At 40.4% G+C, this 23284-nt stretch overlaps 1 protein-coding gene across 1 annotated transcript; it reads left to right on the top strand.

Annotated features, from left to right (window-relative positions):
* The first annotated feature begins 4968 nt into the window (after positions 1-4968).
* On the top strand, positions 4969-22998 carry LOC142956497 (macrophage mannose receptor 1-like). Its single transcript, XM_076098112.1, has 32 exons — positions 4969-5126; positions 5274-5630; positions 5847-6017; positions 6603-6758; positions 7048-7158; positions 7410-7547; positions 7662-7841; positions 8396-8550; positions 8889-9002; positions 9484-9599; positions 9731-9879; positions 9970-10172; positions 11275-11396; positions 11555-11627; positions 12017-12170; positions 12371-12409; positions 13031-13194; positions 13304-13365; positions 14684-14784; positions 14926-15068; positions 15222-15327; positions 16416-16543; positions 16647-16694; positions 17709-17792; positions 18116-18218; positions 19348-19577; positions 19847-20012; positions 20222-20392; positions 20495-20611; positions 22121-22276; positions 22420-22446; positions 22538-22998. Exons 1-32 carry the CDS (start codon positions 5054-5056, stop codon positions 22783-22785), a joined length of 4365 nt encoding a protein of 1454 aa, XP_075954227.1. The 5' UTR covers positions 4969-5053; the 3' UTR covers positions 22786-22998.
* Positions 22999-23284: the final 286 nt, after the last annotated feature.

The raw sequence follows: 23284 nt of genomic DNA, 5'->3' as shown, positions 1-23284 counted from the left end.
TCAAACACTTTCTCTCACTTATGACTTGAGGGCCTACTTCCTCTGCTGCTTCTGCAAGTCGAAGGTTAAGGATGTGGGCAGACTTGCAGCAGACTTGTGGGCAGACTTCCTTAGCTGACACTGATTCATCAGCCGTAATCATGCTTCTGCTGTGATTCTCAGCAGCCTAGAGTTGTTCCGCTGACCCTGCACTAGCATACAAAGACAGCAGCCATAACTATGTCATCTCCACTTGTCAGTGTAGGTAGCGGAGGGAAAAATAATTGCTGCCTGGATTATTTGAACAGTAACGTTTTCAGTCTTACAGTCTTCTCCCACATGAAAGATGAATAAATGGTCGCACACAGTCTCCCTTAATCCAACATTGGGAAGGTTTGGTGAGAGGAGGTATTGGATCATCCGACAAGCAGTTATGAAGAATCATATTAGCAAGTTTAGGCGCCATTGAGCCTTCGGTGGCTGACCACTGCCCGTAGTTTTTGTGCTGTTGTACCATTGGCTCTAGTTGCACAACCAATTTAGAGTCACCAATTAACCTAAACTGGGTGTCTTGGCTTTGACTGTGGAAGTATGCACATGCAGGTACGGGAAGCCTTTTAAAGTCCCACATTGTAAAAAGTGAGATTTTCATGTCTTTTTTATTATTACGCTGGTCTAACTGCTATATTAAGACTGTGTAAGCGATATGGAAGTCCGAGGAGAATTTAAGATAGAGGGTGAATACAGGTATATTTAGAAAGACCGTATGAGAAAAAAAATGAGTTTTTTTAAATATGAAAGCATGTAAACATGTTCGAGTAGAAACCATAAATACAAGCATGAACGTGGAATTGACTGGTACGAGGGGATAACAGGCAACGCATTCAAAGGTCTTTGTCTGTGCAGTTCTTTCAAGGTTGACTTGGCATGTGGTGCCCTCAGCCTTCTGGGTTTGTTTTCCTAGTCCAACTGCTCTCTTGTTATTGACTATAAGCCTCCCTTCAGTCCCTTTTTTAAACCACATTAGTATTGCGTAGTTGTGTCTGCTGAGAAGTATTCTGGATTGTAACCTAAAGAGTAACTGATTCATTCTTGAGAAAGTCCGGCATTTCACATAAAAAAGACAGAAAGTCAGCATTATGAAAACTTCTTTATCGTAATTATTACACAATTCTTCCTCCAGTCAAGTTGAAACGGACAAGAACGAACCAAACGGCAACTGCAATGTTCTCTACAATCCGTGTGAATCATGCGTATCTGCTCCAACCGCAATTTGTATCACATCTGCTTCCTCTCTTTACATATGGTGTCAAAAACCATAGAAGTCACATTCATTGTATTCAGGAATGTAAAATAAATGAAGGAATACTACTGTAGATGATAAATAAGTTGAGTAACTGGTGGTTACCTTAATAGCTTGTACTGTATGTAAAGATAAATGACAACCATCACCATCACAAATCGAAAAGAAATGTTTTGCTCTGGTCTACGTGTCTGCTATGTGCGTAGACTGGCCATCACTGAAGAGGTCAGTTACTTCAGTAATGAAATGGCGCTGTGCTATGAAATGGCGCTGTGCCAGCGGCAGCAGCTCCCTGTGTGTGTTTTAATTTTAGTCTTTTCTCTTCTTTTAGTTTTTTCTTTCTCCTTAACGTTTGGTTCTTACGGTCAGACAACGGACCGTAACTTTTTTCTCAACTTTTCTCGTGGCTTTCTGTTGCTTTTCTCTCTCTGTGTAACGGAGAGCTACACACAATGAGCGGGGCCATTGTTTACTCCCGTGATCAGCTGATCGCGCTGAGTGAGCCGCGGCTGCTGCCCGGCGCCAGGCCTGTGATCCCTGCGGAGCTACGGAGAAGACTGCAGATCTGGAGCCAAACGGAGGGCGAAGAGGAGGAGGTACAAACCGTCGGTACCGGCGATACTATTGGGGAACGTGAGGTATTTGGCAAATAAGACGGACGAGCTCGGCGCGTCATCGCCTAATTTGCATAATTGTAATGAGCGCTGTAGGAGAGAGGCGGGAACAGCGGGGGCTTTGCGCATGCGCGATTCATTTGCAGTCTGGACACAGGAGAGTGTGGGTCTCCTCTTTCTGCAGCTGGGAGTTCTCGTCCGCCATTGTTGTCGCTTTGTACATCCCCCCCCAATCAGCTGACACCGAGACAGCAGTGGACACCATCCACTCCACTGTGTCTGGACTGCTGATTCAACATCCTGGTGCATTTTTGGCAATCACTCGAGACTTTAATCACACCACCCTGGATAAAGCCCTGCCAACTTTTCACCAATATGTTGACTGCCCCACAAGAAATAATACAACCCTGGACCTTCTGTATGCTAATGCAAAGGATGCATACAGTGCCACTGCCCTTCCCCCCCATTGGCAGGTCTGATCACAACCTGATCCTGTTAACACCCAGGTATGTTCCTCTGGTGCAGAGGCTGCCTGTGACCACCAGGACTGTGAGGAGGTGGTCTCAGGAGGCTAATGACGCCCTGCAGGACTGCTTTGAGTCAACGGATTGGGGTGTGCTGTGTGGACCACATGGGGAGGACCTCAACAGCTGCTTCCCCAACAACAAGCCATGGATCACCAGTGACCTGAAAGCTCTTCTTAATAAGAAGAAAGCAGCTTTCAGGTCTGGGGACAGGGACGAGCTCAGGAGAGTCCAGCGTGACCTGAATGAAGGTGAAGCTCAGGGAGTGCAAGGACTCCTACAGGAGGAAGCTGGAGGCCAAACTCCAGCAGAACAACGTGAAGGAGGTGTGGACTGGAATGAAGCAGATAACCGGCTTCAAGGTTGGAGGGAGACAACCAGGGGGCTCCCTGGAGAGGGCCAACGAGCTAAACTCTTTCTTCAATAGGTTTAGCTCAGAGCCCTCATCTGTCTCCTCCACACACCACACCTCCCAAACACCTCCCCCTCTGTCCCCCCTGGTGAGCTGCATGGACTCAGAGCCCTCCTCTTCAAAGGGCTCTGCCACCACCGACACTATGACCGCCCTCCCCCCCTCTCTGTGACGACTGGCCAGGTGAGAAGACAGCTGGAGCGACTCCACCAAGGAAAGGCTGCGGGACCTGATGGCATCAGCCCCAGGGTCCTGAAGACCTGCGCCATCCAGCTGTCTAATGTCCTTCAACACCTCTTCAATCTGAGCCTGAAGCAGGAGGAAGTCCCGGTGCTGTGGAAGACGTCGTGCCTGGTTCCCGTACCATAGAAGACGACACCATCTGGCCTCAATGACTACCGACCAGTTGCCCTCACATCACATGTGATGAAGGTGCTGGAGAGGCTGGTCTTGGCCCACCTCCGACCGTGGGTGAAATCCTCACTGGACCCTCTGCAATTTGCATACCAGCCTCATGTGGGGGTGGACGACGCCATCATCTACCTGCTGCAACGAGCTCAGTCGCACCTAGATGGATCCGGTGGCTCTGTGAGAATCACTTTCTTTGATTTCTCCAGTGCATTTAACACCATCCAACCAGTGCTGCTGAGTGAGAAGCTGCGGGTGGTGGGGGTTAACGCATCCACCGTCTCCTGGATCACTGACTACCTCACAGGCAGACCACAGTTTGTCCGACTGGGCCGTGTGCTGTCTGACACGGTGGTCAGTGATACTGGAGCCCCACAGGGAGCTGTTCTGTCTCCCTTCCTGTTCACCTTGTACACCACTGACTTCCAGTACAACTCAGGGTCATGCCATCTGCAGAAGTTCTCTGATGACGCTGCAGTGGTCTGGTGTATAAGGGACGGATGGGAGGAGGAGTACAGGGCAGTAGTGGATGACTTTGTAGAGTGGGCCGGTAGAAATCACCTGCGTCTGAACGTGGCCAAGACCAGAGAGATGGTGGTCGACTTCAGGAGGAAGACGACGGCTCCACAACCGGTGAAAGTTCTGGGAGTGGATGTTGACATGGTGGAGGAGTACAAGTACCTGGGTGTCTCCATCGACAACAGACTGAACTGGAAGACCAACATCAACGCTGTGTACAAGAAGGGGATGAGTCGACTCTTTTTCCTGAGGAAACTTCGATCCTTCAACGTGTGCAGCAAGATGCTGGAGATGTTCTACCAGTCTGTTGTGGCCAGTGCACTGTACTTCGCCGTCGTCTGCTGGGGGAGCAGCATTGGAGCCGGAGACACCAACAGACTTAATAAACTGATTAAGAAGGCCGGCTCCATCATTGGCTGCAAACAAGACTATCTGGAAGAGGTGGTGGAGAGGAGGACACTGAAGAAACTATTATCCATATTGGATAACCCGGACCACCCTCTCCACCACCTACTGCAGGGACAGCGGAGCACTTTCTCCAACAGACTGATTCAGCTCCGCTGTCACAAGGACCGATACAGGAGAACATTCCTGCCCACTGCCATTAGACTCTATAATATATCACCTCTGGCCAAATCAAACACAAGACTATAACACTGCTACACTGTTGTTGCTGCTGTTGGTGATCTTGTGCACTACTGTTTTGTTTATTTTTTCCTACTTAGTTAATTTAACACGATTCTATTTAGTGTATATACTGTGCATTTCTATTACTTTATTTTCGTAAATTTAATAGGTCCTGCTCTGTTAGTTTTATTATATTGTATATATTGTGCATTTTCCATACTTAATATTTTTATTTTATTGTGTAACCCTGTTTGCTGCTGCCACAGACAAATTTCCCCTTGGGGATGAATAAAGTATATTTCTATTCTTCTTCTTCTTCTTCTTCTTCTACTGGAGCATGCTACCCGCACTTCCTGTTTCTCACATTGTCTGTTGTTTATTAAGCAATGGCAAATGACACTTCCACGTACTCCCACGTCTTTTTGGAATGTGTATGACAATGAAACAGCCAAATGTGCAAATATCAGCTTTTGGGTTCCGGTTTCAAATAACGGTTATAAGTGAGAAGTCTAACACTAGACCAAAAAAAAAAAAAGTCATGACGACATGACGAGACGGGATGTGTCAATTATATTAAGGTTGACTTTCGACAATCATTCACACAGCTCTTACATCCCTTGTGAGAAATGCATGGATAAAGTCTTCAGCTGTGAGACATCTCAGACTGATGCTGACAATGAAGATAACTTGCACAGCCTTTGTGCTCCTCATCCAAACATTACAATGTTTGGCTTCAGATGGTACAGTATTCCAACTTTTAATTTTGAGTTGTTTGTGAGATTGTGGTTTTACTTTTTGTTGTAATATTTTGCAGATACAGGATGTCAAAATACTATTTTCTTTCTGCAATAAACATACAAAGTGTGTAATTCTTTCTTTCTCAACAGATTCACCATTTCAACTAACTAACAAGGACACTGGTTTTTGTTTGGTTAAAACAAACAACAACTGCAATGACATGCGCTGGACAACTGGTGATCGACTTCTGGTTACACAAAGGAAGAAGTGCCTGGGAGCCCAGGGGAAAAGTGTGGGAAGTGAAATAAGCCTCTACGAGTGTGACGAAAAGAGCGACCTCCAGAAGTGGGAATGCAAGAATGGAACAGTGCTCGCCCTCAAAGACCAAGAGCTTTACATTGAGCTCACTGCAGATACCACAGCAGTTCTCACCAAAACAATAGGGCCCAATAACCACATCACAATTTCAGGGACATCCAACGGTGCTTGTGCAAGAACATACAGAGGTACAGTATAAAACAGTGTTGTTTTGAAGGACTTGCACTGTTCATACTAAATCATAACCATTTTCATTGAATTTCAAGCACAAAAATAGAATAATGACGATGGCAAATTTAGAGATTATGTTTTAGGGGAGATGATGAGGTTGTGTTGGGTTAAATCACTCACTGCAGGTACAAATTTTCTGAAACTAATTTTGCTTTGTCCTCATCACCTCTTAGAACTCTATGCAATTGGTGGAAATGCTGCTGGACTGCCATGCATGTTTCCCTTCCAGTACAAAGACCAGTGGTACTCAGACTGCACTACGGTTGACTCTTCAGAAAAGTATCTTTGGTGTTCGGTTGAGACAAAATATCAAAATGAACGCTGGGGATACTGTCCAAGTACTTGTGAGTACTACCTGTGAAAATGTACTTTTAACACTGCAGTGGGATCGGGCCATATTTACAATGCTAGTGTATACCGATTGAAAATAAGTGAGTCATGAAAGCTTTTAGGAGCCAGTGTTGCAAACGTCACTCTTTACATAAACAAGATTTTCTTTTAAATTAACGTTAAAAAAAATCAAAAGTCTAGCTAAAGTTAACAGACTCCAACTAGCCTTACTGGAAATTGACTTTTATTATTTTTCAAGCTGCACATTAACTGAGACATATTACTCTTCATGGGAGAGGAGTTAAGGTCTGCCCTAACAGTTGCTATATTTGAAAACAAAAATGATATTTGCTAGATATTTGCTCTTACAAGTTGCAAAATCTAGTGAGAAAATGACCAAGTTGGCAACACTGTCACGAGGTGTATGGCGTAATTAATTCTCACAGCACCTACAGGCATCATTTCATGTAGGGCCTACCCCCACTGCGAAGTTAAGTCCACCCCCATCATTTAATGAAGACAAACAAATATACAGCCTTAGCAATAAAGTGTTATACTTTGAAGCAAACATAACATTTCCAAATGTTGTATGTTCACAGCCAAAATAGGCTGGACTATACACCCAACAACCGGAGCGTATTACCAGCTGAACACACAGTCGGCTCTGACGTGGTCTCAGGCTGAAGAAAGCTGCAAACAGCAGGGTGCCTCCCTGCTCAGCATCACCGATCCTCACCAGCAGGCTTACGTCACCGGTAAGGTGACACTGACTGTAATGAAAGATGTGATAAAGAGAGGATTTGGGCACATACACTAATGATGTGCTATTTGTTTTTTCCATTAATGGATTTGATTTATAATAGCACTCTTCATTAAGAAGATTATTTTTTGACATTCTTAGCATTACTTGCATTGATATCTGAATGTTGGCAAGGAAACTATTGTGTTGTCAAAATAGTTAGGAACTTTGAGCCTTACTAGCAATTAATGACATAGGGACAGACGAATTATTGTGTCATTTTTGTTTACCATTACCCCAAACAGCACTACTAGGTACAGGGGGCAATAAGCTTTGGACTGGGCTGATCCTGGATCCAGAACATGGCTGGATATGGTCCAATGGGAGGCCTTACCGCTACCTGAAATGGGACTCAGGTAGTTTTTTCCTTTTTTCCAATTCTGTTATATTACAGTGGTGATATATCAAAACATATTAGAAGAAAAATATTTATTTAAAAAAGTAGAATCCAGTGTAGTACAATCTGTACAAAAACTGGAAAAGCAAAGATGACACTTTGGGGTTTTACGGGGTGTTATGTGCAAGAATATAACAGACAAATCTGGGAGCTGATATGAGGCTGTTTGCAAAACCAACAATGATAAGTATAACCATTATCTTCTTTAAGGACATCCACTTCCTAATCCGGGACACAACTGTGCAATTGTTGATCCTGCTGTACAGTACTCCTGGCAAAGTTCACCTTGCAGCAAGAAACTTGGGTACATCTGCTACAGTGAAGTGGCCGAAACACCGTCTGCAGAAGGTAAAGAAAAAGGTGTATTCTATTCGACTGTACACATCCCCTCGGAACAGTATAGCTACACTGTATACTGTATCTGTCACTCAGCCCGTATTTCTTTGTTCTTTTCATGATCAGCTGGTGTGACAGGATTTTGTTCAAGACCTTGGATTCCCTACAATGGACACTGCTTCCACCTTAATCGTACTCAGAAAACATGGTCTGATGCTCAGAGAGAGTGTCGTAATGAAGGAGGGGACCTGGTCAGCATCAGAAATGTGGAGGAACAAAGCTTCGTCATCGCTCAACTTGGATACGGTACGTCAAAATAAAAATTATTTTAAAAAACAACAATCATTCATTGTCATGTGCTGAGATGAAGATGACAGATCCTCACATTTTTTTTTCATGATCAGTTCAGTTATAGAATATGGTCTAAACAGCTGCCTTCCCAATAAATGCGGCAAATGCTAATGGTGCTAACAGCACAAACAGCAACAGTGCTGACAGAGCTAACAGTGTTGACTTGAGGGTGAACAGGGGGTTGGGTGGCCAGGCAGCACTAATAAGGCGAATGACGCAACGTGAATGAGGTGAATACGTGAAGTTCGCCTCATTTGCATGACGCTTTGTCGCGAAAGCCTATCAGCGTTGAGATTCTCCTCCTGTCATCCCTGACATCCTGACACTGTTGAATCAGAACGAGAGGAAAAAATGATTGTGCTGTAGGTGGACACCCAGAGCTCTACAATACCTCATATTTGTACAGAGGACGAAACTATGTGTATAAATTTACAGGATTCATGGGAACCCTGATTAAGTTAATTGCAAATAGTTTACGGAAAGATCATTTCTATTATCCATCTCTGCAGCATCCACTGATGAGCTTTGGATTGGACTGAATGACAGAAAGACAGAGGGGCTGTTTGACTGGATTGACCACTCTACTGTCAGTTTCACTAGCTGGGAATTCGGGAAACCTGCTGCCTCCATTGATATAAGGGACTGTGTTCTCATTAGGGGAGAGGTAAGAAACAGCATGTGGGTGTGGTGGCATATCACCTTTGTGTTTATCCACATAACATTCACTTGAGAAAGCGACATCTAATCATGCTCTTTAATAATGCGATTTATCAGGCAGCGAAAAAGCTATAATTTTGCAGCTATATGTCACAGTGAACTTAATTGTACATGTGTTAAATTACATTGTCAACGGCATATGTCTGTATCTACAGTATTATGTGAAATTTGTATAGTTTTAAGACTTTGGCGAGTTTATTGACATTTGATTTACCTGTGCATTGACTGTAGTATCTTCCAGTACCTGCAGTCTCCACATAAACATTTAACGGTACTTTGTTGCAGAATGGGAACTGGGCTGACCGTGTGTGTGAGGAGAAACATGGCTCCCTTTGTATGAAGATGAGTTCCTCTAAACCCACTGGAGATGAAGTGCAGCAGGATGTAGGCTGCAAAACTGTATGTTAAGTTTATTTATTTTTTCATCTATTTAAAAACTGTCAACCTTTGTTCATGAAACGATCACTAAAGTTGAACTTTGGTGTAGTGCCTGAACTTCAACTTAACTCTGTAATCTCCCAAAGCTCAACAGATCTTTTTAGCCTTTTCTTTTGCGTTTTGGTTGTTTCTAGCACAGCAAAGATCAGATAAACTCCCAATACTTTACCTGCATAGCTCCACAAAACGAGCAATACGACAAGACAGAAAAATAAAGTGCTTTTCAACCAAGACCAAAACAAACAGCTAAAAGGCAACTGACTATTACACTTACATTTACAGGTGGACAGAAACCCAGCTTCAAATGAATGCTAACGTTCCTACTTACTATGTTATATATTATAACATATTATCTTTTTCCCCCTCTAAAAATTGGCCAACCATATGAAAAATCATATGGTCATTAAATGATCTTTCTTCACTTTTTTTTCCAACAATCTAGGGGTGGAAAAGACATGGCTCTTACTGCTACTTCATAGGGATACAGACCAAAACTTTTGATGAAGCCAAAGATGACTGCAAGAGCTCAGATTCTTACTTAGCTGATGTTTCAAATGGGTAAGAACATATATTTTAGAACATATAAGTGTTTTGAGCAACACTACATTTCATGAGCCCAAATACATTGACATTTACGGACAGAAACGGAAAAAGAGATCCCATGCTCCTAATTGTGTAAATATTTCCAGGGTGGACAATGCCTTCCTTATCAGCTTGGTGGGGTTGAGACAAGAGAAATACTTCTGGTTAGGCCTCTCGAATCAGAAGAACATTGATCAATTTGTGTGGACAAACAGAGATTCAGTGAGGTTTACTCACTGGAACGCTGAAATGCCAGGTATGGAGAAAAGTTCAACTCCATCTGTAAGATTTGTCCAAAAGTGGCATCACAATTGACTTTTCACCATTTCTCCCTCGACAATGCAAGGTCACCGACAGGGCTGTGTTGCCATGACAACTGGTGTTTTTGCTGGCCTCTGGGATCTGCTGCCCTGCACCAACAAGGAGAAATACATCTGCAAACACCTGGCAGAGGGGGCCGTTTTAACTCCTGCACCACCCAGTCTTCCCCCTACCGCCACGTGTGTAGATGGCTGGAATAAAATTGGATTAAGACAATACTGCTTTAAGGTGAGCCATGTCTGTAAAAAAAAAGTTTTTTGTTTTGAGTTAGGCTTCAGTCTTGGGCAGTATAACAAGATTATCGTTTAAATGACATTGATTGGCCACGATAATTGTCTCCACTATAGGAAAAAGATATTCAATTATGCAACGGCAGTCAGAGATTTTGCGCTATATTCAGTTTCTGTCTTCCATTTTTTATCTTGCTTTTTCTATGCTTCACCACATTGTTAAAAAAAGTAACAAAATGCTGGCTTCAATCTAATGTAATTACAAAGGCTGATTGGTGTCTTGTTGGTTGTTTTTTGTATTTTATAGATGCATTTGCCTTCTCCAAAAATCCCAAATAGCCCACAAAGAAATACATCTGTTATTTTCAGAGAGATAGCACTGTTTGTTGTGTGTAGAGCAGGGGGAACTAATAGGGGGAACGCAGTCTGGACCTGGACCTGCAGCCGATAGATAATTGAGAATCATTACATTTTGGTACACTTTATGGCACTCGTCTCGTGGACGAGACCAGAGCCTTTAACCAACAATGGATGGACTCTTATATGTAAGGATATAAGGATAATTCAGTTACAGTATATTCATTCATTCAGTTTTTCAAAAGCTTAATGTAATGTTTTTTTAATTTTTAAATGCAGCCCTTATTGTAATTGAAATGAGAGAAGAACACTTATTTATTATTAGAGTATTTATTATTTATAATTCATCCAGACGATAAATATTGTTGCGATATTATTCAATTGAGCTTTCTGTATCTTATTTGACAGTCAGTTGTTGACTACATACAGACGTTAATACAACTGCTAGGCTACTTGAGTAATTATGGCACAAAATCATAGCGCAAGTTAGACATTATTGCGATGTTCTGGTTCTTTGCGTGAAGATGTTTTCTCTAAATGGCCCTTGTTGAACATTAATTGAATACCCCTGGTGTAGAGGGTGTGTGTGTGTGTGTGTGTGTGTGTGTGTGTGTGTGTGTGTAAGAGCGGCACTGTGACTTATAAAGGCACACATACAAAGAATGCAAAGACATTAAAATACAGTTTGCTTGTTGAAAGTCACACTACCAAATCATGTTGAACCTCTTTGTCTTCTGGTCAAGTTGTTTATACAATCATCCTTCGAAAAGAGGACCTGGTATGAGGCCAGAGATTACTGCAAGGCCATTGGAGGAGACCTGGCCAGCATCCACAGTGCTGAAGAGCTACAAAAGCTAGCAGTCCGGTACAGTATAACTGGTCACATAACAAAATTAAGAAAATACAAAACTGAGTTGCAGCAGAAGATGGAGGTTGGCCAGCAGAGCATGAGACAGGGCTTCAACAGGTTTTACATATATCATCAATACAACAACCATATAATGTAATCATTGTCCATCATAGCTCTGCAAATGTCTGGATTGGGCTAAGTGCTCCTGACTCAGTCACCGGTTATGTATGGAGCGATGGATCCCCAGTGAGTTAACGGTTTTCTACTAAATAAAACTTGAAATGAGTTAGCATTTTTGCACTTCCTGTTCCCTCGTTCCAAAGTCAATGTTTTTTTTTTAGAATGGGATTTGGTTAGATGGCTGAAATAAGTTCTGTGGTTAACACAAGCTTAAGATATTTAACATTTTGTCCTACGATATAAAATACGTCAAAACTTCAAGCTCTTACTTCTCTTAAAAAAGGCATGTGCTAACAAAAACGTGTAAGTATCATATACCTGCGTTTGCCACAGAGCAACAATTTTAAATCCAATGCATTGGCTCTTTGTCGAGGGAATCAGTGCGATGCTAACTACAAAAATACAACATCCCTGTAGCTCTTTATAAAATTATAAATACAAATGTTTGTTCACAGCTGCAGTTCCAACACTGGGAAGATGGACAGCCAAACAATAAAAACAATGTGGAATCTTGCACCGAATTCAAGATGTCTGACTGGCGGAGCAGTGGGTCTTGGAACGATGTGCACTGTGAAACATACCACCATTGGCTGTGCCAGATTCGTGCAGGTAAAATGAGGGAATGAAAACTCTTCATTCTCTGTTAAGTTTTCTAAGACCATGTCACTGTTTTGTAACTTTTGTTGAAGGTTAATCATGCAAGCTTGACCTTCCAACAATATCTTCCTCAAATGTATTTAGGTCAGTGCTGTCTACTATCACTCCAGAGCTCATTTGAGTATCATTTCACATTATTTATTTCCTTACAGGAGTGACTCCAAATCCGCCTCCAGACCCTGTCACTCCTGGTAAGTGGGCCATTTTTTCAATGCAACCACATAGAAAACATAAGAAATACTCTTTTAGACCAAACCTTATTTGCTATTGTATGCTTCAAATTTGCTGCTGCTGTTACTTCTCTGTGAGTTAATCCTCCCTTAATATTTGCGTCTACACATCTTTACATTTTAACATCAAACTTCATACTCCAAGAACACGCACACAGCCATGCTAGCGGCTGTGAGGCTGTACTAAATACTAACATCAGAATGCAAACATGTCATGAGAACATGAAGATCTGCAGCTAATTTCATGGTAAACCTAATAGTTGCTGAGATATTTTACTCAAAGCCACAATGGTGAGCCTCATGGTGGTACAAGAGGAAATGTCTGGAGATCCCCAAAGTCAATAGGATACATCAACTGGAAGGTTTGTTACAATCCACAAAGTAGAAACAGAGATATTTCACTGGACAAGTGAAAACGTTGACCTGCCGGTGGCATTGGATGACCAAAGTCAATTCAAACTTTGGGAACCATGAATGTCTTTTCAATCCATAGAGCCATGCTGCTTGCATGGCCAGAAAGCAACAGAAATCTGTACCTGCATATGTACTGGATTACATTACATATTTCTGACATGTTTTCAGACCACAATAAGACCTCAGACGGGTGGCTAGAATGGAATGGGGCTCAGTATTATTTGAACAGTAACTCGATGGCCATGGAAGAAGCTCGTGGCTTCTGCCGACGGAGGCATAGTGACTTGGTAGTTATCAACAGTGAAGCTGAAAGTGTCTTTTTATGGAAACAGGTGAGGAGTGACATTTATTCTTCATTACCGACATTTCTCATTGGCCATGGCATTTAAGCTCAGAACATACTATAATGTAGGTACTGCTCCACTGTCTGTTTGTGTGCAGGTGTCCAAAGGTTATGGGTCTTACTGGATAGGCTTGAACGTAGATCTTGATAAAACATATGGGTGAGTATCACTTAATTATTAATTAATGGATTAAATAAAATGAGAAAATTAGTTGAATAAAAATATAAAACTATGGGACATGTAGATGATGTTAATAATGGGTTGTGCTGTATGTAATGTAGGAACATTTCTAAATAGGCCTAGTTAAGGGAACAGAACACATTCACGGTTCGGTTTATACGTTGGTTTTTGGGTCACTGTTCGGAAAGTTTTTGGTACAATAGGAAAAACAAAGAACATAAGCATAAAAAACATTTTATTTAATATATTTTGAAAATTCAACACTTACTCATTGGCCATAATAAAAAATAATAATAATAATAATGTAATGTAAATGTCACTCATTGTCCCCCGGTAACAAATAAAGTATTTCTGATTCTGATTCTGTAATAATCCATCATAAGATTCAGACCTGTTGATAATTAATTTACTGGGCTGTAGCTTATGCTCGTTCATCCAGAATAGACACAACATACTGACTAAAATGCACGTATAACATATACCATATGCTTTAATTCTGTATTCTCTACAATCGAGTGTGGTAGCATATACGCAGTGATAAACACTCTATAGCATTGGTTACAAAGGCACAAGATGAATCTGCAGTAGGAGGCCGTCTGGATGCTGTCGAGAGAAGAACTCGCCATCCAATCCGTTTTTGTTTTGTTTTGATAATTGACACATTCAGGTGTAAATTAAATGTTTTAAGTGTAAACCTGCAGTCCCCCAGATAGTCCTGTGGGTTTGCCATTATCTGCCAACCTCTTTCCCATTACACATACTCAAAATAAGAATCAACATAAGATGATAAGAGTTAATATCAAAGTAGCTATCAATGCAGCTTTACTTATAAAGCAGCTAAATTATTTCTTTAAACTAAATCTGGTGGATTTTACTGCCTGGAATTAAAAAAAAAGGCTTATTCTAGATTTTTCAATGTAAGAATTTATAATACAAAAAAAATAAAATGCAAGATTGACAAAATGCATAGTATATTTGCTGGAATAAGGATCGTGCCACGTGGTTTGCCCCACTCTTCCTTACTGCTTAAAATGTAATTTACCTTTCTTTTAGTGTCTGCTTTAACAATCATGGAAAACGAGATGCAAATTATGAAGTGCTGACTCAAGAGCGCCTGCCCGTAATCCATAACATAGAATGTCTGACACCTGGATATTGTAAATGTCATAATGCCGGACAATAACATTGCTGGTCTGTAACATTGTTTTTGACGGAAAAACAATATGGAAAAGAAAGTAAGAGTGTGCCATGGATGTGTCTTTTACATTTTTAACTGATTTTATTGTGTTCCAAAAAGTTGGATGGATGGTTCTTCCGTGGTGTTTCAAAGGTGGGATGAAAATCAACCTTTTTTCCAACACAATGATGAGAATTGTGCTGCCATGACTGTATATACGGGTGAGTAACTTAAAACTAACTAATCTTCACGAGCATACTTTCATATAATGAATTTAATACAGAACTAATCTGAGATTTGATTTTAAATGAAAGTGTTTTTTTCCCCTAATCTATTTTTTTATATTTTGGATTGATTTACAGGGTTCTGGCATGTCTATAATTGTGGATCTGAGCACAGGATCATTTGTAAACGTAGTGGCTCACCACATGCCAACGCCACTGTAGCACCAACAGTTCTTCCAACAGGTGGCTGTCCACAAAACTGGAAAAAATGTGACTCAAAGGTCAGAGGTCACTTGTATTTTTTATAGTTGGCAGACTGGGGATACAACTGATGTTGATTCCCTCGATCTGACAAAGCATTGATCTATTTGTGGATAAAACAATAAGCTGCTCTTTTGAGATATCACACAGAGCTGTTTATTTTTCCAATACAGTGTTACAGCATAATCAATAACCAGAATGAGACGTGGCATGGAGCGAAGGCACAATGCAAAGCAATGGGAGGAAATCTGGCTTCAATTGTGTCGAGAGAAGTGCAAGGTTTGGTTTATGTTTTTTGTTTTTTTTTATATATATATTTTCCAGAAAATTATGAATCCTGAAAGTGAATTAAAAAAAACAGTCATGACAGCAGGCAAATAAGTATTGAACATTTTTCAATTCAGAATTGAGGCGTCATCTGATCGCTCTTCTGATCATCCTTTATAGAGACCACAGGTCCTGAACAAGACGAGGTCAAAGAGGACCTAGAGGAAGTACAATGATCACACTTCTATATTAATTCTGTTAACAACGAATATTGATCAGAGCACCCTTAGATTTAACCCGTTTTGGTTATATCGTTGGAGCTGGGAGGCTTGTTATGCACTTCAGGCCCAGCACCGCTGCATGCAAGGCACTCAGTGTAGAAAGTTTTAAAACGATGAAGTGACATATGTTATGTCCATGTTAAAGAAGTGTGACCCTGACACACAAAACAAACTTCATAGCAGGCGTCATCTTGGATTACAGCCGTCGCAATCTTGACTATTTGCAACCAGTGACCGATAGTGACCATATTTGAACTGCGGATGAGTGACTGGTAGCGATCTGTGAACCACAAAGTAGCCCACCCTAAAGCATACCGTGCTTTATGGTCTAAATTCAATCTAAATGGGACCGTAATTTACAAAATGGCCATCATGCTGTATTAAGGAAGACTTGAAACTAGCAATTAAGAACATAAACTCATGTTTACTGAGGTAATAAATCAAGTGAGAAGTAGAGTCATTTTTTCATAGACTTCCATACAATCTGACTTGTATTTGCAACCCGAGGAGTCGCCCTCGGAAACACTTCTGCATTTGCTTCACTCTTCAGAAACGCAAAGTCTACATCTAATATCCAACTAAACAAATACTGTTCATGAACATTATGTTTTGCACCTGTGTGACAAGAATTAACTAGTCAGTAAGAAACAATACAAGCTATGCTGTCATTTCTGCTTTCTTTTGTTGTTGTTAAAGTAGACCAACACACTGATCAAGAGCTTTGTAGAAATATTTTGTTCATTTGTAATTATTTAGTAATTATTTATTTTAACTGGGGAACAAAAAATTGTTAAATGATATGATCAATATGTTTTTCAGTGTTTTTGACTGCTAAATTGGCTGAGGCACCTGCCACAAGCCTCTGGATTGGTTTGTATAATAGACAAGGCAGACAATTTCTCTGGACTGATGGCCGACCAATGCGATACAGCAATTGGGGAAATGATGTAAGTGATTTAGTTTTTTAAATCATAATGATACTACTATAATGAACTACAAATCTTTTTTTAAATCACCGTTTTTCCTGAAAATGTGACTCTCTCTCTATAGTTGCCGATTCGCCTTCGTCCAATGAGACCTATGGGGTACCCTGCTGGGGTATAGTATTCTATGTAGTAATGTCAACCAATGAGCAAGCTAGAGTGTGAATGAAGAGAGGGAGCGGCGTTAGCAAAAACAAAGCAGTGAATCAGAAAAATGTAATGTTATTTGCTGACTGTTTCACGGTGATTATGTTCTAAAGCACAAATACATTTAAAAAAAATTCACATCTCCTCACAACTGCACTCCGCATCAGCAAAAATTGAAAAACATAAAATAACAATGTAACAACCCGCTGCTTTGTATCCTACCATTGACTATGTATAAGAAGTGGATGTAGCCACTGTGACGTCACTCAGGTTGATGGACTATGGTTTTGAAGCCTTGAGTGCGGCATTTTGGCCGTCGACATCTTGGTTGTTGTTTTTTTGCAACCCCGAAGTACCTGAAGTACAACTGAACACTGAATAAGAGATCTTTAGATGACCAAAATGTTAAAATCAACTTTCATGAACTGCAGACTTATTGTGAAAGGGTTACAGTTGAAATGGTATGTTCACACTGCGAGCGTCAAAGGCAACAAAGTGGCCAGTGTTGCCAGCTACATTGTCATCGAGTCACCGTTGAAGTGTTGCTCAAGCGCCCGTTGATTATAGTTATGTCATCAAATAAGACTGGGAACTGGCTAACGGTATTTCTTAAATGGAATGGAACAGGGTGAAACAAAAACATATAATCGGCTGGCGCTTCAGGATGGTCATTGGAGTGGTGAAAAAAATGTAGACCAGCTCAACTTGGATTTGGAGCTTCATGTCACAGGCTTCCATTGAAAATGACTCATAGTGTGGACACAGCATTAGACGAAAACCCCGGACAACGCTGTGGTAGCGGCCCGTCAATCACAAAGTAGCCACGCCCCAAAGCATACCCTGCTATATCTTCTGTAAACTGAGGTTATGCCTCAAGTACACACAACCTTTATTCAGTGTTCATCAATGATATGCATCTGCATTGTTTGTAATACATTTTTGGGTGTATTGATTAATATTTCTGAAACCATTTCCATTCCAGTGGCGGTATAGGAGGTGGCAGTCTATGCATGACATGGATTATGAGATGGGGTATGAAAGGTTTCATATAATGCAACGTGAAGAGGTAATACAACTTCACTTGTCTTCACCTCGATTATTGGTTATTTTGTAAAAATATTTATGCATGTCTAATTAAATTAAATTAATATTTAAATCAAGAATGTAGAGGGAATCCTTTTAGAAGTACAGTATACTGTATAGAAAGTATTGGGTGTCCTGCCATCTCATTGGTTTTGCTCAAGGTGCTGATTAACAGTTACATTAGTGCTGCTTCGTGACTCATCATATTTTGCAAATTAGTAAATTTCTTTTATGGTGAACATGCTCTGAGTCCCCTGGACCTTACCATAGATTACTCTTTACCCAATCAATGCTGTGTTTCACCAGAAAGCATGTGCTGTGATGACTCCCAATCCCACCATTGGTCTTGGGAAATGGATAAAAAGGTCCTGCAATGACACCAATGGATATATCTGTCTTCAAAATGTTGGTGAGCATATCCTCCGCCGTTTCTCTTGAATGCATTTCCTATGGCCTAGAATGATTCATATTATTATATTACTTTTATCAGATATTCTATATATTCTGTATTTCCCAATTGCAGTGGTGGGCCGTCAGGGCCAGCAAAGCCTTTTCTGTTTTGTCTGTCTCTGCTTTATAATAATTATTTTTCATAAATAGACTACCTGTATTATAAATATTTTCCCCTTAGCTTATTATCTCATTGCACAGCTACTGTCTTCTTCAGTTGCTTTACTTCCAGTGCAGCTTGTTTTAAGTAGAGCTTTTATCCAATTTTTCACCCCTACGCTGTCTCTCAGTAAAAAGATCTGCCCGGAGGCCTTCAGAATTACAAGTGAATCCCTTTGCAGTTTAAGTAAATGGAGACGATATTGTTGATGGTCATAGTCTTCAACCAATCGGATTTTCACTTTGACATGTTGGGCGTATTCTTTGACATGTCAGAGCCTTTCCAGCTTGGTCAGTGGGCTAGCGTGACATGTTGGGCGGTGACAATCCCAATATCTACTGCCTCTGTCGAGCGGACATTTTCGCCCTCAAACGCAGTAAAACGTATTCAAGTAATACAACAATACAACGGCCCGCCACTGCCCAATTGACAAAACACCATCAGCCAAGCATCAACTCACAAGCATCACATGCTTGAACAGTGTGCCCCCCAGTTGTGGGAGCTCACACTATAGCAGCAGGCGCATGGTGTACGACTAAGAGACTGTTGGTGGATTTTAGAACAAATAGTTGTCGGTGATAAAAACACAAGAGATAATAAAGTATAATTCAGGACCCACTTGGCTTTAAACACTATTCCTCAGTGGAGCTTTGACTTAATATTAATGCGTGGATTTTCAATTTGGGAGTAATTCGACCTACAACAGCACCAATACCAAAGCGAGCTTTGTTGTGACTGTTGTTTTGTTATCAAAACTCCCCAATGATCAAAATTAGGATTTCATTAATAACAATTTTAATGCAGGCCTGTTCAAACACAGTATTATTAATGGAAAATAATAACTGTACACTACAGGATCTCAACAACAGAGCCACTGAGTTTAAAGAAAAATGAAAAAACTAAATGTGTATCTTTTCACCCTAAACAGATCCCTCTTTCCCAGAAACCCCTGAACCGACAATGACCGACTATGTCAAAATATTTAATGACTCGATCAAGCTTGTTTCTCAACAAATGAACTGGAATGCAGCCAAAAAGCACTGCGAAAGTGATGGTGCCAAACTGGCTAGCCTGCGAAACCAGTGGTCACAGACCTATGCTGAGCAGCTGGCTTTGAACGTCAAAGGTCCTGTGTGGATTGGAATGAACAAAATGGAGGTACAGGACAGAAAGCCCCTCAAACTGAAGATCCTCAAAATGATATTGTGTATTCTTTTTTTTTTTCAAATATAAATATTTATAACAAATAGTACTTGAGTTTTCAGATTAGAAAACATTTAACATACTTTTCAGTGTTGGAGACCAGCTTATTGTAAGAAAGGGGAAGAAGTTCCCAATTTACTTTAGAAATTACAAAGATTACAGATTTCGTTGAAAAAGAAAAAGTATATTATGCTGAATGCAGTTTGATCAATCTTTGCTTTCAGACTGGCGAATATTTCAGATTTATTGATGGCTGGCGCCTCACCGCCACCTATTGGGGTAGACAGGAACCAATCACGTACTACTCTTGTGTGTTCGTGGATGTAGACGGAAAATGGAAGACTGCTGACTGCAATCGGAACATGACCAGTATTTGCATGAAGTCTACAGGTAAGGATCATGTATATTTTAATACATTCTTATTAGGACGCATTCCTGAATCTTACCCTGTAATGTCGAACATACATCCTGCCTTTACCCGTTTGATACATGGTTACAATCGTTATCATTGCATTCGATTTGATTGAATTGTGTTTGAAAGCATGCACCATACAGTAGTTAGTTGGTTTAACTGGCGTGAATGTATCTCTCATTCACAGATGTGCCACCAACAGAGTCAAGTGCTTTTCAGGGATTTTGCCCCGACGACCCGGAAACATCAAGATATTCACGCAACAGAAACAGCTGGCAACCATTTAGGGGTTATTGTTACCTCTTTCTCACAGAAAGGACGCAGTGGGCAGATGCATCTGCTAACTGTCTAAAACATGGTAAGTACTTTCTATGGATGGACCAATACGGATTCTTAATAACTCAGCTGTGTTTAGCTTCAACTAAACACCTACTGTTTTTTTGTTTGGTTGTTTGTGAAGGTGGAAATCTTGTCAGCATTGAAGATCCTTCTGAGCAAGCATTCATTCAAAGCAATATTGTATCATTTCAAGACATCCAATCCTCATTCTGGATCGGCTTGTACAAAACTCACAAAGGTACAGTCACACTTATCTTTCATAAAAACAAACATTGAACTACATTTTGACACTAAGAAGGAAAATGATCTATATCTGAAACAAAGAAGTTACAAAATGACAGTAGCTTAATCATTTATGCCTGCTAAGAAGAGAACTGAAACTACGATTGGTCAACAATAAGTGAAGAAAGAATATATACATCAATATCTTTATTTCAAATATGGATGTGTAATGTTAAAGGCATCTCTCAACTCGTGAGGAATTTTCACCAAGCTCTGCAGTTACCCTCAGCTCAACAGAGTTTTAGCATCTTTCGGCTTCTTTTGATTTTATGGCCCCATTGCATCTTTAATTGACCTCAATTCCAGCTGTTTTCAGCAAAAAGGCGCTGATAAACCTGGTTGTGAACATAGTTCAGCAATAAAGGAATACTTCACCCTTGAAATGACAGTTGTATATCAATCACTTACCACGTTTACCTTGAATTCTTGAAGAAAAGTTTTTCTCGCATACCTCCACAGTGAGAATCTGAAAACGGAGTGAATCCTTGATGAATTAAAGTAAATGGAGGCCAGGTTTAACAACAACAAAACTATATCAAAACATCTGTTTAATAACTAATTTACCCAGTCGTATGATCAGTCAACCCGTTCTCTTTCCCGACTCGTCACACACTGGCACTTTATCAGGACGTCTTGGCATCACTTTCTCACGCATTGGGTAGCCCAGCGCAATAAACTATGATGCTCCTTGAAGTGAACACATGGTAAACGTTGTGAATTTAAACAGAAAGACTTAAATAGGTTCAGGAAAAGATCATGATTTGGGTTTAATAAAAATGTGAAACATGTTGGCTTCACAGGGTGAAAGTCCTGTGTTGGCATAATGCATGTGTTTGGGAAGTACGGAGCATACAACTGGATAAATGAGACTTGGATAATACTACAGGAGTAGTGTGAGAGTTTGTTATACTCTGATATAGTTTTACTGTAAACCTGACCTTCAGTTACTTCAATTCATCAAGGATTTACTCCGTTTTCATGCGTTTTTGGATTCTTTGTTCACTGCGGAAGCATGCGAGAAAAATTACTTTTTCTTCAATACTTGAAGGTCACATGTGAGTAATTGATCCACAAATGGACATTTTAAGGTTGACGTATTCCTTCAAGCAGCTAAAAAGTAATGTTTCCCTGAGTCAAAACAGGGCTAAAAGGAGACTGAGCGTTTTGTTTGGCATTCTTCAGGTAGATAGAAACACATCTACACATGCTAATGTTGCTCTGCGTTTGCTGTTAGACAACTGTCTGCTAAAGTGTTTCCTCAAAACAACTTTATTGTGGCTTTGGGGTCAGTACACAATCAACACAATATGGGGAATGTTAGGTTATACAAGCACATTTGTAAAACTTAAATGTTGCAAAATCTTGTTTCCATTCACATTGAAAAAACAGATATTAAGTAACAAATTCAAGAAAAGCTTTATCTGTTAAAAAAAGAAGTAAATACTGGATTTCTATTTGTCCCCAGGCCTCTGGCAGTGGTTGGATAAAGCTACCATGGACTACACCAACTGGAATGACGAATCATCTGACAGCAGTTATGGAACGATTCAAACTGCAAATGGGAAATGGTCGACAGCGAACGGGCGGTATGAACGAGGATACGTTTGCAAAACATCTAAAAGTGAGATCATCATGCTGTTTGAATTAAAGTAACAGGAATGTAGAACATACAGTATAGTGACAAATCAAAAATACATTCATGAATTGATATTTAGAGTATAATGTAATGATACATGATTTTGTTCATGTTTGGTATCTTTCTAGCATTACGAAGCGCACCACAGACAACTGGTAAGTTACATCTCTATATTCTTTATATTTCTCTAATAATCATTATAAATTTGTTCTTCTGGCTCATCCTCTACGTGTTGAATCTGTACAGTAACTCCTTCAGTGGATCCTCAAACCCGTCGCCACAGCATTTTGGCAGTTGTGCTGGTCAGTACAGCGATTGCCATAGGAACAGGCATCGCCTTGTTTCTCTTCAAGAAGTCTGGACGCCGCTTATCTATCCCTAAGAAGTTATCTACCTTTGACAACCCACTCTTCTTCAACAACGAGCGGTTCGACACCAATAAACTGGTAGAAAATGCAGAGGAGGAGAATCCTGGGCCTGTTACAGCCATGTGATGTTTCAGCAGAATCTATTTGATTGAATTCAGTGAAGCTTTACTCAGCTTAAACAGTTCATGTTTTTATTAGCATTTTGTAGAGTATTTTAGCCCACCGCTTCTCTGACATAAATATTGTACTTTTATATCCTTTACATTTATCTGCTGGCTGTGGTTACTGATCATTCTTCAGGGTTTTCACATATAAAATAAACATTGAACTTTGATTAAATCTGTTGAATTCATGATATATAACTTTTTTAAAGAGAAAAGCTATGTTTACTGAGAGCAAATAAAATAACCAGGAGGAACAGCATAAGGACAACACTATTAGAGGGAGTGGACACATCTAAACCTAGGCTGCTAGTAAATGGCGATGTTATTATGTAGTCACAGTTAAAACAGTTATTCAGTTTTGTTCTTGATGACCAGAACAAGCAAGACAAGCTCAAAACACAACACTGACATAGTATCATCACCACATAAAGTTCCCATGGAGAGTGTGTTTTAGCAATTCT

The sequence above is a fragment of the Anarhichas minor genome, unplaced genomic scaffold (assembly GCF_050575085.1).
Source record: "Anarhichas minor isolate MPS153535 unplaced genomic scaffold, ASM5057508v1 ptg000024l, whole genome shotgun sequence".
NCBI lineage: Eukaryota > Metazoa > Chordata > Actinopteri > Perciformes > Anarhichadidae > Anarhichas > Anarhichas minor.
The sequence above is the reverse complement of the archived record's forward strand: the minus strand, read 5'-3'. Positions and strand labels throughout refer to the sequence as shown.